General features: G+C 39.3%; 2 protein-coding genes across 2 annotated transcripts in view; one reads left to right on the plus strand and one right to left on the minus strand.

Moving 5' to 3' along the window:
• Positions 1 to 742: 742 nt before the first annotated feature.
• TBCA (tubulin folding cofactor A) overlaps positions 743 to 14,377 on the plus strand; it is a gene marked incomplete at its 3' end in the record, with an annotated part of 68,412 nt that continues 54,777 nt past the window's right edge. Inside the window, exon 1 of the mRNA XM_084234269.1 lies at positions 743 to 861. Within this exon, the coding sequence (XP_084090395.1) occupies positions 809 to 861 (53 nt within the window). The 5' untranslated portion in view covers positions 743 to 808. The remainder of the gene's footprint in view (positions 862 to 14,377) is intronic.
• On the minus strand, positions 6,533 to 7,658 carry LOC311171430 (large ribosomal subunit protein eL27-like; the record flags this gene model as incomplete). Its single annotated transcript, XM_084234266.1, has 1 exon — positions 6,533 to 7,658. One exon carries the CDS (start codon positions 7,656 to 7,658, stop codon positions 7,248 to 7,250), a length of 411 nt encoding a protein of 136 aa, XP_084090392.1. The 3' UTR covers positions 6,533 to 7,247.

A 14,377-nucleotide genomic window follows, 5' to 3' on the forward strand; every position in this document is an offset into this window, starting at 1 on the left:
CATGTACTCTGTAAAGTGGACACTATTATTTCCATTTTGCACACAAGGATACAGATTCATGAGTTAGGTTAGGTAGCTTCTGCGCTTAATGTCATCTAGCTATTCAAGATTTGAAACCCTGAATGTCAATCGATTTGTCTTGACCACGAAACCCAATCTTTTGTGTGCCACAAACATTCTGTAAGTTGTCTATTTAAGATACAAAGAGGTGATGATCACTTGAGTAAGTTCTACAGATTTCCTTTGTGAGAAAAGTTATCTATAGACAATTTTTTTGCAAAAGTCTAAAATAGAGGGTAAGGATTTTTTTTTAACTGAGTGCATGATTTTAGTTAATTTCATTAAACATCCATCACGATGCCCCCTTGACAACAGACAATAACACCGAAAATATCCTTAATAAAGTTTTTAGGTCACTCCATGCATTGGGTGGATAATCTTGGAAAGCAATGACAGGGACAAACCACCCTATCCAGGTAGAAACTTAAGTTTCCCCAAAAGTCCAGGCTATGGAGACCTGGAAAAGAGTAACTGCCCAAACTAAAAGGAGGGCTGTGGGAGAGACACGAAGGCTGGTTCCGCGAAGGGGGAACAGGGTGCTGCCCGGGGCCGCCGCAGCGGGAGCGCCGAGGCCCGCGCGGGATCCCGGCCCCCGCCCGCCCGGGTGTGGCTGCGGCGCCCGGGCCGCGCCGGGGTGTGCGCATGCGCGCGGGCGCGGCGGCTACGCGGACAAAACCGCCTCCTCGGGGCCGCGTCGCTCCCGGCTCCTCAGCTCCCCGCCCCTCCTTCCCGCGGCGCTCGAGGGACCATGGCCGATCCCCGCGTGAGGCAGATCAAGATCAAAACCGGCGTGGTGAAGCGGTAAGGAGCTGCGAACGGCGCAGCCGCGAGCGCCGCCTCTCCTCGCCGCTCGGCGGCCCGAGAGCCCCGGCGGAGCGCAGGCCCGAGGCGGCGCCGGGCCCAGGCCTCGTCTGGGCTCCGCGGCGGGCGGGCACCCGGCGGGGCCGAGCGGGGCGCGCGGGCCGGGGCGCGCCTTTCCCGCTGCCTCTCGCCTCACGCCCCGGCCCGTGGAGCGGCGGGGATCGGCCGGGGCCTGCCGCCCGCGCGCCCGCGGCCCGGGAGCCGGAGGGGCTGCGGCCCGGCGGGGGAGGCTGGGCCGGCGCTGGCGGGGCCTCCCGTGCGCGCGCGGCCGCTCGCCCTGCGGGCCTGCCTGCTGGGGAGGCGGCGCGGCCCGTTCCCTGGCCTCGGCTGGACGCGCAGCCCGGCCCCGAAGTTTAGGGCAGACGTCCAGAGCCGGGCCTTGGGCAGAGGGGAGGCCCTGCTGGAGCCTTGTGAGCTGACAGGGCAGGCCGGACTCGCAGGCTGAATTGGCGGGGCGTGAACTTCAGCACACTCCTCAAACTTGTGTGGCCTGACTCGCCAGGCGACGTTCCCGAGCTCGCTCCAGAGGCTGGGGATGCAGTTTCAGTAGCTATCCTGGAATTGGGCCTAATGTCTGGCTCGTCAGACTCTCCAGTGCTTATTAGAACTTTATTGAACAGACACAAGAAGATTAAACTTTCCGATGAGGCATTTCACGAGAAAAGAGAAGCAGCTTTATGAAGTAGTCGGTTTTTTGTTGTTGGGTTTTTTTTTGTTTGTTTGTTTGCTTTGTTTTTTTGCAGTAGGAATGTCTGATTTCCAGCCTGCTGACTTCTTCCTTTCTTTCCTTTACTATTTCCACCATGAGAAAGCACAAGGCAAAGGGGAGAGTAAATTCGCTTTTAAAGATAGTGCATCCGAGTCTTGGCACATCACACACTGTCCTGCCCCAGAAGCTTTATTATTGCGAAAATATCCTTAATGCAGTGAAGGTAGTAAGGTAGTAAGGAGAGAATATGAGTAGTTGTGAAATGTACATACAGTCTCTTCTGAAGTGATACTGCTTGGGTTCAAATCTTGACTGCCATTTGTTATATGTTGAATATAACATTGCAAAGTGCCTCAGTTTATCCATTTGTAAAATGAACTAGGTACCCACTTCATGAAGTTGCTGTGGTTAATGCTAAGTTTAAGACAGTGTGTAGCCAGTGTGAGTGGCTAAATGTTAAATAATAATATTGTATTTTTATTTTACAGACTGAGAAAATGAAGCTTAATAAAGTTAGAAAAACTAAATTTGTCTAAGGTCACAGTGCTAGCTAGTGGTATGGAAAGCAAGGAGATCAAGGAAGAGAACCAAGGTTCCTAATCTGTAACTTTCTATTTTAAGCTACAACGCTCCAAAAAAAAGGGAGTGTTTTTAAAAATGTCTAGTATAGGAGGGAAACAGATGTATAAAAAGAGTGTTTTTAAAAATGTCTGGTATAGGAGGGAAATTGAGATGTGTAATTGAATATATAAGCAATCTGCACCATCACTTTTTTTTTTTATTTTTTTTTCTTTTATAGAGGCATGTTTTATTTGTTTGTTCCGTTTATACATGAACTGGGTACAGTCAGAAGCGTGGGAGGGTGAGAGAATTCACCAGAGCCAGAGCTGGGAGCAGAGCAGGCAGAAGGACCGAAGTACACTGCTGAGGGGAGCAGCGGGCGGCAGGAGAGGTCTGCGCGCCATGTGGGACCCTCCTCCGGTGGCCGGGGAGCAGCCGGGAATCGAACCGGCGCCGCAGAGGCTGCAGGCAGCTTCGCAACCCAGCGCTCAACCGCTGCGCCACCGGGGAGGCCCTGCACCATCACTTTTCACAGCTATGTTTTCACTTTTGCTAGGCTTACTTTGGTTATGTCATTTTAGTAAATCTACTTTTGGCAGAAGTACCAGGATATAATGGAGAGTACTTTAGTTATGAGAAATGACTTCTTATGGTTGTTTCCCATTAATTATCTATATAACTTTGTCGTTTGTCATCCTTATGATCGATATTAGTTTATAACATTACTCAGGTCAAGTGCTATATGCTTATCATATGTATTCTAAACACACTCATTTAGATAGTTAATAAGCTGAGTTTTTAGGCTTTCAAAAATTCCCAAGTAATCATGAGAATTAATACTTGGAACTAAAGTTTTGTTCTAAGTTTATTTCCAATAATAGAGCATTATCAGATTTTAATTCTTCACTAATTTCATCAATTTTGTAAAACCCCTTCATAATTTACAACTCAAAATTATAAGTTAGTGGAAATATCTACATTTTTTTTCATGACTTTTCTATTGACATTTTGGTGTGGAGCTTCCCCATAATATACTAAAATGAGATTTTTTTTTAAACCTAATTTTAATTTTAGTTGTTTATTACTTATATTTTGTCTTACTAGAAACTCATCTGTATTCATAAATATTGTCCCCTACTCTTTTCCTCCAGAGGATGGGAATGCTATTTGAATAGCTATCGTGCAGTCATAATTTTTGACTTCTGTTAGATACTCCAGTGCATATTACATTATTGTTCAGACACAAGAAGATCAAACTTTGATAAGGCAATTCATGAAAAAAGATAAACAGCTTTATGAAGAAGCAGGTTATTTTGCAGTAGAAATGTCTGATCTGACCAACTGGTTTCTTCACCTTTACCTACCTTTTCTTTCTTTATTATTATTCCCACCAGAAGAAAGAACAAGCCAAAGGGGACAATAAGCTATTTTCTACTGAAATTACTATGACTTTCCATCTTCTGTTTAAATATCCTATTTTTAAAAATCTTCATTTTTTACCTCAGCAGAGGAAAAAAATGGATATGGCAGATACAGTAGTATAATAATTGTTGGTACTGAATGATTATGGGACTTCATTATATTCTCTCTGTTTTAAATTTTTCATCATAAAAGTTTGTATAAAATGCATTTTTGTCCTCCAAATTTAATTTCAAAGACTTCTTCATTAATTTCATAGTTTGGGCATGTTTTTGGTTTCATGAATGGAATTCTGTTCATTAGTTTCTAAAAGCATTGGTCTAAAAGTCAGTTTCTGTTCTCAGCACCTTTTTTCTAGTCAGGTGCTCATTTCTCATAGTCTTATTTCTCTTCAGAAGTTACAACTTTTATTTGGAAGAAGAGATTTAAAGTCATCATTCATGCCCCCAGTTCCTTCAGTTTCTCTTCAGGAATCAAGAACTACTAGAAATATAGTCGAGGTATTGGGTCCTACAGTTCAATTTAGGCAGACTATGTTGGGGGTGGTGTGACTTTTAGAGTTTAGTGTTTAATCAAATCTGATAGGATACTCAGTGATCCAAAACTTTCCTGTAGTAGGTTTTAGGAAGAAATCTTGACAGGCAGAACAATTGCTATGAGACAATGAGACACATTTAAACAAAGGTTTGCTCCAAGAAATTTAGAAGAAGAGAGATTTCTTCTAATCTCTCTCCAAGAGAGATTAGAAGAAAGCAATAAATAAATGGTGGTATTTACATCATCAAATGAGTGAAAGAGTGCCACCATGTTGGCAAAATGGTGAAGGCTATCTAACGGATGACAGTCATAACAGAAAGTAGAATCAAAATTCAGACACATTATTTTATGCCCTAGAAAAATTGGCAGAAGCCTCCCAGGCCCCTAGTCCTAGAAACTTTGTTACCTCACATGGTAACAAGGCAATTTGTCTGATTTAGTTATGCATTTCAAGACAGGGGTTAGGTCCTTAGAGACAAGGGAAGGGTATAGTTACTAGGAATGACTTGTGAGAGTTGGACAGCAAAGAGACTGCCTTGGTAGTAAGCCTCTGACTCCTCAGATTCCTTAAATATCCCCTTTCGAGCAACAGGAATGTTTGCCAGGATTGATCCATCTGTGAAACTAGAGAGAATTTTGCACTGTATGAATTACGATACTAAATTTCTTGGAGCAAACTTTTGTTTAAATGTATCTCATTGGTGGTGGGTATTACTTGGTAGTATGGGCCTGTCAGTCCTTTTTTAAAGACTTGGATCTATCATCCAGGCAGATTGCCAGACCAACTGATAGCTTTAACTGGGTCCCAGCTAATGTGGCAAATGTACGAGGAAGTTACCAAATATTACTCCACTTTTCTTTTTTTCCAGTGCAAAATTATAAATCCTTTTTTATTAATTTTATATTTTGCTTATTTTTTATTTTATTCATTTTGATATCTAGGTGTATCAGTAGTTCAGTTCACCTGGGGTTGAATGGTTTCCTGAGATGTGGAACCTTCATTCTAAAACTGGGACAGTCCCAAGTAAACCAGAATGATTAATTAATACCTCTTCTGTAACTAGCTAACATAGCATTGTTTTGTTTGTGCTGTGATTTATTAGGAGATAATTTGCAGATAACACAACTGTGTTTTGGATGTTGTACCTAACTTAAAACTTTTGTTTTCTGTAAATATGAATCCTTGCCAAAGTAGCTTGTTTTCTGTATTAATTTAAATTGTCAGTAATTTAGACTAATTTTCATTAAAGTAGAAGGAAATCAAGGATTGATGTTTTAAATGTTGACATGGTATTTCAGCTAAATGATATATGTACATCATAAATTTCCAAGTAGGATTTGCATTGTTATTTAAACTAGATTTTTGGTAAGTTCAAGAAATTCTTTTGTAAGAACAAAATGTTTTCATCTATTTAACCTGAAAAGTTACTTAACTTTAAAGCCAGCTTACTTTTAATAAAGCCTGCTAAACTAGCCCACTGGTGAGTAATTGATTAAAAATACTTTCTTAAATATATCTTTTTATAGCCATTTTAGAGTGGTAATGGCTTAAAATCCAATGTGAACAAAGAATGTTCGGGCATTGGAAATAGCACTGACATTGGCCCATAGTTTTCCTCTGATTAAATGAAAGTGACACCAGTAGATTAGAATGAGACTAGGACAATTCACACTGCAATTGTGTTAGTTTAACTTTAACAATCTTTTAACACTCTTGTTTAAATGTAGCTGACATACCATAATTACAAATCTACAAGCCTTGATTATAGAATTTTACATCATGAATCTGTGGGGAAATTGTATTGATTTTTTTTTTTTTTTTATAAAGCAAGCACCTTTCCCAAACTAAGGAATCGTCCCACATTTGTTTATACCTGTACCTCTGATATACAACTATGTATGACTTATGTACTAGGCAGAGCATGTATAAAAATGATATAAAAGGTAAGTAAAATATCCATGTTATTAATTAAATACAAATGTTCATATATATGTGTTGTATTGAACATATGTACTGGTTATGTGACGTAAAAGTGAAAAATATTAATGCATACTTACATAAACATAGAAATACAGTTCCCCGCCTTTAGTTTTAACTATTTATGCACTTCCAATATTTAAAATGATGGATAGAAGTATAGTGGGCAATGTATGGGACAGGTTAATGACATAGCCCTACAAATTATTCCTGTAAGCTTTAGTAGTTTTATCTTATTTTCTTCTCTTCTCCCACATATACCTCTTTGATTTGAATTAAAGTAAGTTCAGCCAAAATGGCAGTGTTCTACCTTGAAATTTAGCTAACATCTTTTGGAATTTCTGCAGTATACCTATTTCTCTGAAGTGATGGTGAAGGGCAGTGTTAACATTCATTAGGTAGTCAGGTCTTCACCTTTCATAATGCTGCAAAGGAAAAAAGCAAAGGCCTCTCATTTTCTAGTCATAAGTCCATGGTTTTCCCAAACCAAGCTGTGGTATTCTGCAAGTTAAATGTGGAAATGAAAGATATTTTTTCCCCTTTTTTGTTTGTATAGATGGCATGTTCACCGCATAAGCAATATTGGTAATTTTTGTTAATATAGTCTAGAAATGTTCAGGTATGTGATCTGCTCCAGTATTCCATTTCCAATAATAAATTTATAGAATAACAATTATAGAAGATGCTGTTTTTATGTGCTCAAATAGAACTGATATATTTTTTATTTTTTTTAAATAGAGGCATGTTTATTTATTTATTTGTTTGTTTGTTTGTTTGTTTATACAAGCACTGGGTACAGTCAGAAGCGCGGGAGGGTGAGAGAATTCACCAGAGCCAGAGCCAGGAGCAGAGCAGGCAGAAGGACCGAAGTACACTGCTGAGGGGAGCAGCAGGCGGCAGGAGAGGTCTGTGCGCCATGTGGGACCCTCCTCTGGTGGCCGGGGAGCAGCCGGGGATCGAACCGGAGCAGCAGAGGCTGCGGGCAGCTTCGCAACCCAGCGCTCAACCGCTGCGCCACCGGGGAGGCCCTAGAACTGATATTTTATTTTATTTTTTATTTATTTTTTTTTCATGGGTTTTTTTTTTTTTTTTTCTGTATTTGTAATGACCAAAGCAAAACATTTAAAATCGCAGCTTCTGGAAGAACCATTTGTTCTTGCCAGTCTTGTACCTCACCTCAAATTTGACCTTGGCCTCTCGTCGGGCCTTGCGTTTAAGAGCAGGATCTCTGAAGACATCCTTGTTGACAACAGTTTTGTCCAAGGGGATATCCACAGAGTACCTGGTGGGCATGAGGTGATTGTAGTTATACACTTTCACAAAAGACTTGATTTTTGACCTTTTGGCAATTTTCTTCTTGCCCATGGCAGCTGTCACTTTGCGGGGATAGCGATCAATTCCAGCCACCAGAGCGTGGCTGTAAGGGCGGTCTGCGGTGCCATCATCAATGTTCTTCACAATGACCGCTTTGCGTCCAGAGTAGCGTCCGGCCAAGACCAGCACCACCTTCCTGGGTTTCATGAACTTGCCCATTTCAGCAGCAACCACTCGGGCCTACAGCAAAAAAATAGAACTGATATTTTAATAATAACATATCTGATTTATCCAAAGATCACATATTATTAGCCTCACTCACAGCCTATATCTTTGAATCATCTGGTGTAGTGTTAGTACATAATACTCAACAGAAGTCTTTCAAGTGAGCAAATAAATTAATGAAACCTTTCTTTATAATTTTTTTTTACCAATAAGCAATAAGAAACCACTAATTAATTCTAATATTATAGCATAATAGTTACTATAGTGACTTATTCTTACTGTTGGAGTTTAATAGATGGACTCCCAAGCTCCATTTACTACATACTACATACGTGTGACCATGAACAAGTTACTGAACCTTTAAAATTCCCTATTTTCTTAGCTAAAAAATAGGTTAGGGGCCTCCCTGGTGGCACGCGGGGTTAAGCACAGCACTGTGTAAAGCTATCCGCAGGCTCTCTCACCTGCTGCTCCCCTCAGCAGTGTATTTCAGTGGATCTGCCTGTTCTGCTCCCCACTCTGTCTCTCGTGGATCCTCTCACCCCCACACCTCTGGCCTGCACCCCAGCTTTTATATGCATAAATAAATCTTTTTTAAAAAATTTAAAAAATAGATTAATGATAGGTTATTTCTTTCTTGTATTGTTCTTAGGAGAGTTGGAAAAGATAATCCTATGAAGCCCTTAACCCAAATGTCTGATATGTAGTAAATGTTCAATGTTTGTTTATTTACTGCTGTTGTCATTGTCGTAGTCATCATCATCACCATCACTGTCATTCTTTAGAGGTATAAACGCTGTGGAGAGAGGACATAGGATGAGTGTTTACTGATCCCAAGAAGAGATAACTGAAACTTGCTTTGTTTTTAATTGTGACAAAAGCTAGCTTTTTAGTTATCTTGTTCACTAGTTAACTGGAGGGAGAAGGGAAGGACATGAAGCTTGTGTTTTTGAGTAATTTCTAGGACTTTGTAATGGCTATCAGTTTCTATAAACTACTTCAAGCCCCAACAACAAAATCTTTGTTTATATCAGTGACCTTTGTATTTTTAGCACCTTAAATGTTGTGTCATTATCATTAATACAATGTGCCAAGGTCCGTTTGACTCTATTGTACTTCCATAAAATTTATTGTAGAAGGTAGTCAAATGGGTAAATATTTGAGAGCTTTTGTTCTAAAATTAATGAGTGATTCACCCCAACTATCAGAAGACATTCCTACAATTATAATGCTATATTATAGTTATTTCCAAATTCTCCATAGTATTTTGTTTTTAACCAAGTTCTGTCTTTGTTATTGTTGTTGAGATCCTTTTACCTGTATATTTTACCTGTAACCTGTATATTTTACCTGTATCCTTTTTACCTGTGTACTCTATTTTTTATCTGTATACTCTATTTTTTAAGTTTTTTAATTGATTTATGCATATAAGAACGGGTGTAGGCCAGAGGTGCAGGGGGGTGAGAGGATTCACCAGAGACAGAGTGGGGAACAGAACAGGCAGACTGACTGAAATACACTGCTGAGGGGAGCAGCGGGCAAGACAGGAAAGGTCTGCTATGCCATATGTGGGTTATGCAACCCGGCCAGGGATCAAGTGCTGCAGTGGCTGGTGATAGCTTGATAGCACTGAGACTTAACCCCTGCACCATCAGAGGCTCCAGTATCTATATACTCTTTAACTCAGGGTTTATTTTTCTATAAAAGTTTTTGGAATAAGTTGGCATCTACTTATTTTTTCACGGAACAATTCATAGTTTCTGAATAGTACAAAGTGGCATGCTTTTTTTTTTTTTTTTTACATTCTTTTTTTTTAATATATTTATTTATGCATACAAGAGCTGGGGTACAGGCCGGAGGTCTGGAAGGTGAGAGGATTTACCAGAGACAGAGAGGGGAACAGAACAGGCAGATTGCCTGAAATACACTGCTGAGGGGAGCAGCAGGCAAGTCAGCAGAGGTCTGCTGTGCCATGTGGGTTGCTCCCTGGCCGGCCAGGGATTGAACTTGTGCTGCAGAGGCTTCAGATTGCTTCATAGTGCAGTGCTTCATCCCTTGCGCTACCAGGGAAGTCCATTTTTACATTCTTAACTCTTGTTACCTGATTTGTCATTTTCTTTCATTAAGTTACACTATTTCCCTCTCCTTGTATATTCTAAATACCTTTCCGATCTATACTCAGATAGCCAAACATTTTGCTTCAACACATTTGGCATATCGCTTTCAAACTGATTGTCTTAATTATTAATTGTCAAGAATATTTACATGTTTCAATATTGTTTTTAGAGGATGTCCTCTCCCACTCTTCCAAATGCCGTTAACATGTACGTACAAACCTTGTACTATATTATGCTGTTCTTTTTTTTTTTGTTTGTTTTATTTTATTTTATTTTTTTAATTTATTTTATTTTATTTTATTTTTTTTAATTTTTATTTATTTTTATTTTTTTTTATAAATTTTATTGTTATATTCCCCATACAATTGCAGCTCCCCCATTCTGACCCCAATCCCTCCCCTCCCGCCCCCGCCCCCCTAAAAGTGTCTCTGGTTCATAGTTTTTTGTTGATTTTGATTTTCACTTTCTTATAGTTATTCATTTTCCTGGTCCCTTATTTAAGTTTTCTAGATTCCTGCTATGAGTGAGACCATCCGGTATTTTTCTTTTTCTTTTTGGCTTATTTCGCTGAGCATGATCCCTTCCAGCGCCATCCATGTTGCTGCAAATTGCATGTGTTTATCTTTTTTGAATGCTGAGTAATATTCCATGGTATATATGGACCACATCTTCTTGATCCAGTCATCTATTTTTGGGCATTTGGGTTGTTTCCAAAGCTTAGCTATTGTAAACAGTGCTGCTATAAACATAGGGGTGCAGGTGTTCTTTGGAATTGATGTTTCTGTGTCCTTTGGGTAAATACCTAGGAGTGGAATTGCTGGATCATATGGAAGCTCTATGTTTAGTAGGTCCAGAAATCTCCACACAGCTTTCCACAGTGGTTGGACCAGTTTGCAAAGTGGCATGCTTTTAATATGGCATCAAATTGCCTGAAATACATCTGTATTCTATGAAACTTTTAAAGACCTGTAAGTCTACTAACGTGTGTTTCAGCTCAGGTTACTACTACAATAGATTGTTGCTCTGTTAAGTTGTAAAGATTCTGCATTATATCCAGATATTTGAAATTTTTCTTAAACAAAGCAGTTCTTCTCATCTTTTTAAGTACCAGAGGGATGATATATAATACAGTGCTTTTCACAAAACAGGTATTTAATACATATTTTCAGTTGAGTCAAGGAATGAAAGAAACTAGAAAATATTTCAGTTATATGGAGGGGATAGCTCAAGATCTGGAAATAGAAGTTTGGTTTATAACTGAACTTCGAAGACTGAAATGGAGAAAGTTTGATGAAATACTCTAGTTAGTTAAATATCAAAAGAGCAACAGAATAACTGTAAGTAATCACAATGCTCAGTTAAAGACTTTTTTTAGGTAATATTAGCAAAATTAAAAGATAAGAAAATACATTTAATCAACAATTTGATTATTAAACTTCAATGAAAATGTTTCATAGTTTACTTAGAATTAACCAGACTATCTCCCTTTGATTCTAATTTAATAGAGGGTGTATGTGTACGTATCTGCCTGTAATTAAGTTACTTATATAAGTAGGTACACTCATTGCAGATTGTTTTTTAAAGCCTAAGAAAAATAGTGGGATATAGGTTTAGTTGAAAGCTCATGCGGTAAGCAATACTGCAGGGAATCTAAAATAACAAAGTCCAGGGTCCACTCCTTTAAAAAAAAAAATTGCACTCTAAATTATGCCGTGTAAATAGATGTATCTGAATATTCTTAAGAACATAAGATATCATTTTATATAAATTCCCAGTCTCTGCTTTCTTCTGAGCTTTGCATTTATTTTAAAGTATTGAATAAATGTTCGTATTTTAGTATCCTCTGGCTCAAACTGCATCTGTCACCAAACTAATTAGCTTCTCAAAGTTTATCCTTTTCATGTTTCTTTATTAAAAAAGGAAATTATTTCATGTATGAAAAACTCTAGAGAAAGCACAATAAACCTGAAATAATCATTTTAAGCATATTTGAAATATCCCTTTCTGAGCCTGTTCTTCTCCCTCTGCCTATAAGTAATTATTCTGAATTTGATCTTTATCATTTCATGTATATTTTTAAACTTTAAATTTGTGTGTAAGTATACATAACCTATATTATAGTATTGTTCTGCGTACTTAACTTTATATAACATTCAATATATATGGAAGGATACACAGAAACTGATTACATTGGTTGTCTGCTGGGAGAGAAGCTAGAGAACAGGGACAGAGGAAATTCTTACAATTTTGAATCATGTATTACCTATCAAAATACAAATTAAATATTTAAAAATTGTAATAGTGTATTAGAATCCATAACTTTCTTCCTGTGCACATTTTTGATTAGTGTGTTTCAACTTGAAATATAAAGCTCTAATTTATTCTCATGTGGGAATGCAGGGGTTTTGTTCTTGTTTTTCATTTTTTTTTAAAGATTATTTATGCAGGACCTCTCCGGTGATGCAGCAGGTTGAGCACAGCACTCTAAGCTGTCCGCAGCCTCTGCAGTGCGGGTTCGATTCCCTCCCGGCTGGCCAGGGAGAAACCCACATGGCACATGGCACAGCAGACCTCTCCTGCCCTGCCCGCTGCTGCCCTCAGCGGTATCTTTGGTCCCTTTGCCTGTTCTGCTCCCTGCTCTGTGTCTGGTGAATTCTCTCACCCTCCTGCGCCTCAGACTTGTACCCTAGTTCTTGTATAAATAAATACATCTTTTAAAAAAAAAGATTATGCATACAAGAGCTGGGGTACAGGCCAGAGGTATGGGGGGTGAGAGGATTCACCAGACACAGAGTAGGGAACAGAACAGACAGATTGACCAAAGTACACTGCTGAGAGGAGCATTGGGCAAGACAGGAGAGGTCTGCTGTGCCATTTGGGTTGCTCCCAGGCCGGCCGGGGATCGAACTCATGCTGCAGTGGCTGCGGACAGCTTCATAGGTTGCCTCTTAACCCCTTGTGCTACCAGGGAAGCCCCTTGTTTTTCATTTTTATGGATATGATAGATGTTTAGTTTTTTCTTCCCATCCAGTTTTTCATCTTTACAAATGGTGCTGCTTTGTAGTTTGTTAAATAAAGCTCCTAATGCCACAGTGTATGTCACTGACAGAGTTTCCCAAGGGGTGGACCTTGAATGAATTACAAGTGTGTGGAAATACAGCTCTCCTTAATTTTTAGGATTGCTCTTGTGTAGCCAAGTATAAAACTTTGGGTCTATGGGTGGAAAGTAGGACAAACAGAAAATACAAAGACTTGAAAGAGAGAGCAAGGTTGGCCAGTTGGAAGAGCAGCAACCAGTGAGAGAGGAACAAGGGTAGAAGACACTCAGAAAAGCAGGTGGGAGAGAGTTCAACAGGCCTCTTGTAAGGCCTGTGTGTACCCCCTTGTGCTCAAGTCTGAGATCAGATGTTATCACCTCTGTAAAAGTTTTCTGGCTTTCTTCAAAGTGGGTGGGTGTTCCCAAAGGACTTCATAGCTTTCATCGAGATAGTACTGAAAATACATTATGCTATCAATCCCATTCACTAGACTTTTGGTTTCCAAACTATGGTCTAGGTGCCTCTTAGGAACCTCAAGATGCTTTCAGGGTATCTGAAGAGTCAAAGTTATGTTCATAGTAATGTTAAGACATTATTTACTTCTATTTTCACTTGTTCATAACTTTACAGTGAACTTTTCCAGTGGCTACATAATATGTGTTATTGTTACAGGGCAGGGAGAGGGGCACCCCACACCCTGCAAACCTGCCTGCTCTAAATAGGTTCTGCCATCTGCTGCATCAACACAAAACATATGAGACTTGAATGAAAAGGAACTTTAATACAATTAGGAAACAATACAGGAAAGGCAAAGAATATAGTTTCTAAATCAAGCACCAAAGTCACCCATCTCCTCATCGGTAAAAGTCCACACAAACGGGATTGGCCCATAGCAAGGCCCGAAAGCCTACCAAGAGTCCAAACCACTTTTCAGTGGGGACCCACAGAAAAGGATCAGAAACAACCAGACAAGTCTGGGAGGAAAAGAGCAAAATCAAAATCAAGACAAAAATCGCCATTGTTATCCTCCCCACGGGTCTCTTACCCACATCTGTGTCAACCAGTCCGTGACCAAAAGGTAAGAGCAGTTTCTTCATGTGTCTCTCTGCTATATGTGCCTCCTCCAGGTCTCTTTTCTCTATTCTTTGCCTTTCCTGTATTGTTTACTAATTGTATTAAAGTTCCTTTCATTAAGTTCTCATGTTTTTGTGTTGATGCAGCAGATGGCAGAACCTTTTTAGAGAACAGGCAGGTTTGCGGGGTCTGGTGTGCCCCTCTCCCTGCCCTGTAACAATATTTTAACAACAAATTGAATGCAGAAGCAGATATGAGAATTCAGATGCTTCTGTTATTCTAGACATTTAAAAGATTTGTGTAAAGCAGTGCCATTTTTTCTCACTAATTTGTTTGATTTTGGAAAATATATTCTTCATAAAGTTATTAATAAATACATTTATTTTAAGTGAATTATTAAATACATTTAAATTTTTGAATTCTATTTTTATAGTACAGTAAGTATTAATTTATATAATTCACATAAATGTTCCTTGGGTTTTTG

The sequence above is a fragment of the Talpa europaea genome (genome assembly GCF_964194135.1).
Source record: "Talpa europaea genome assembly, chromosome: 5".
Classification (NCBI taxonomy): Eukaryota; Metazoa; Chordata; class Mammalia; order Eulipotyphla; family Talpidae; genus Talpa; species Talpa europaea.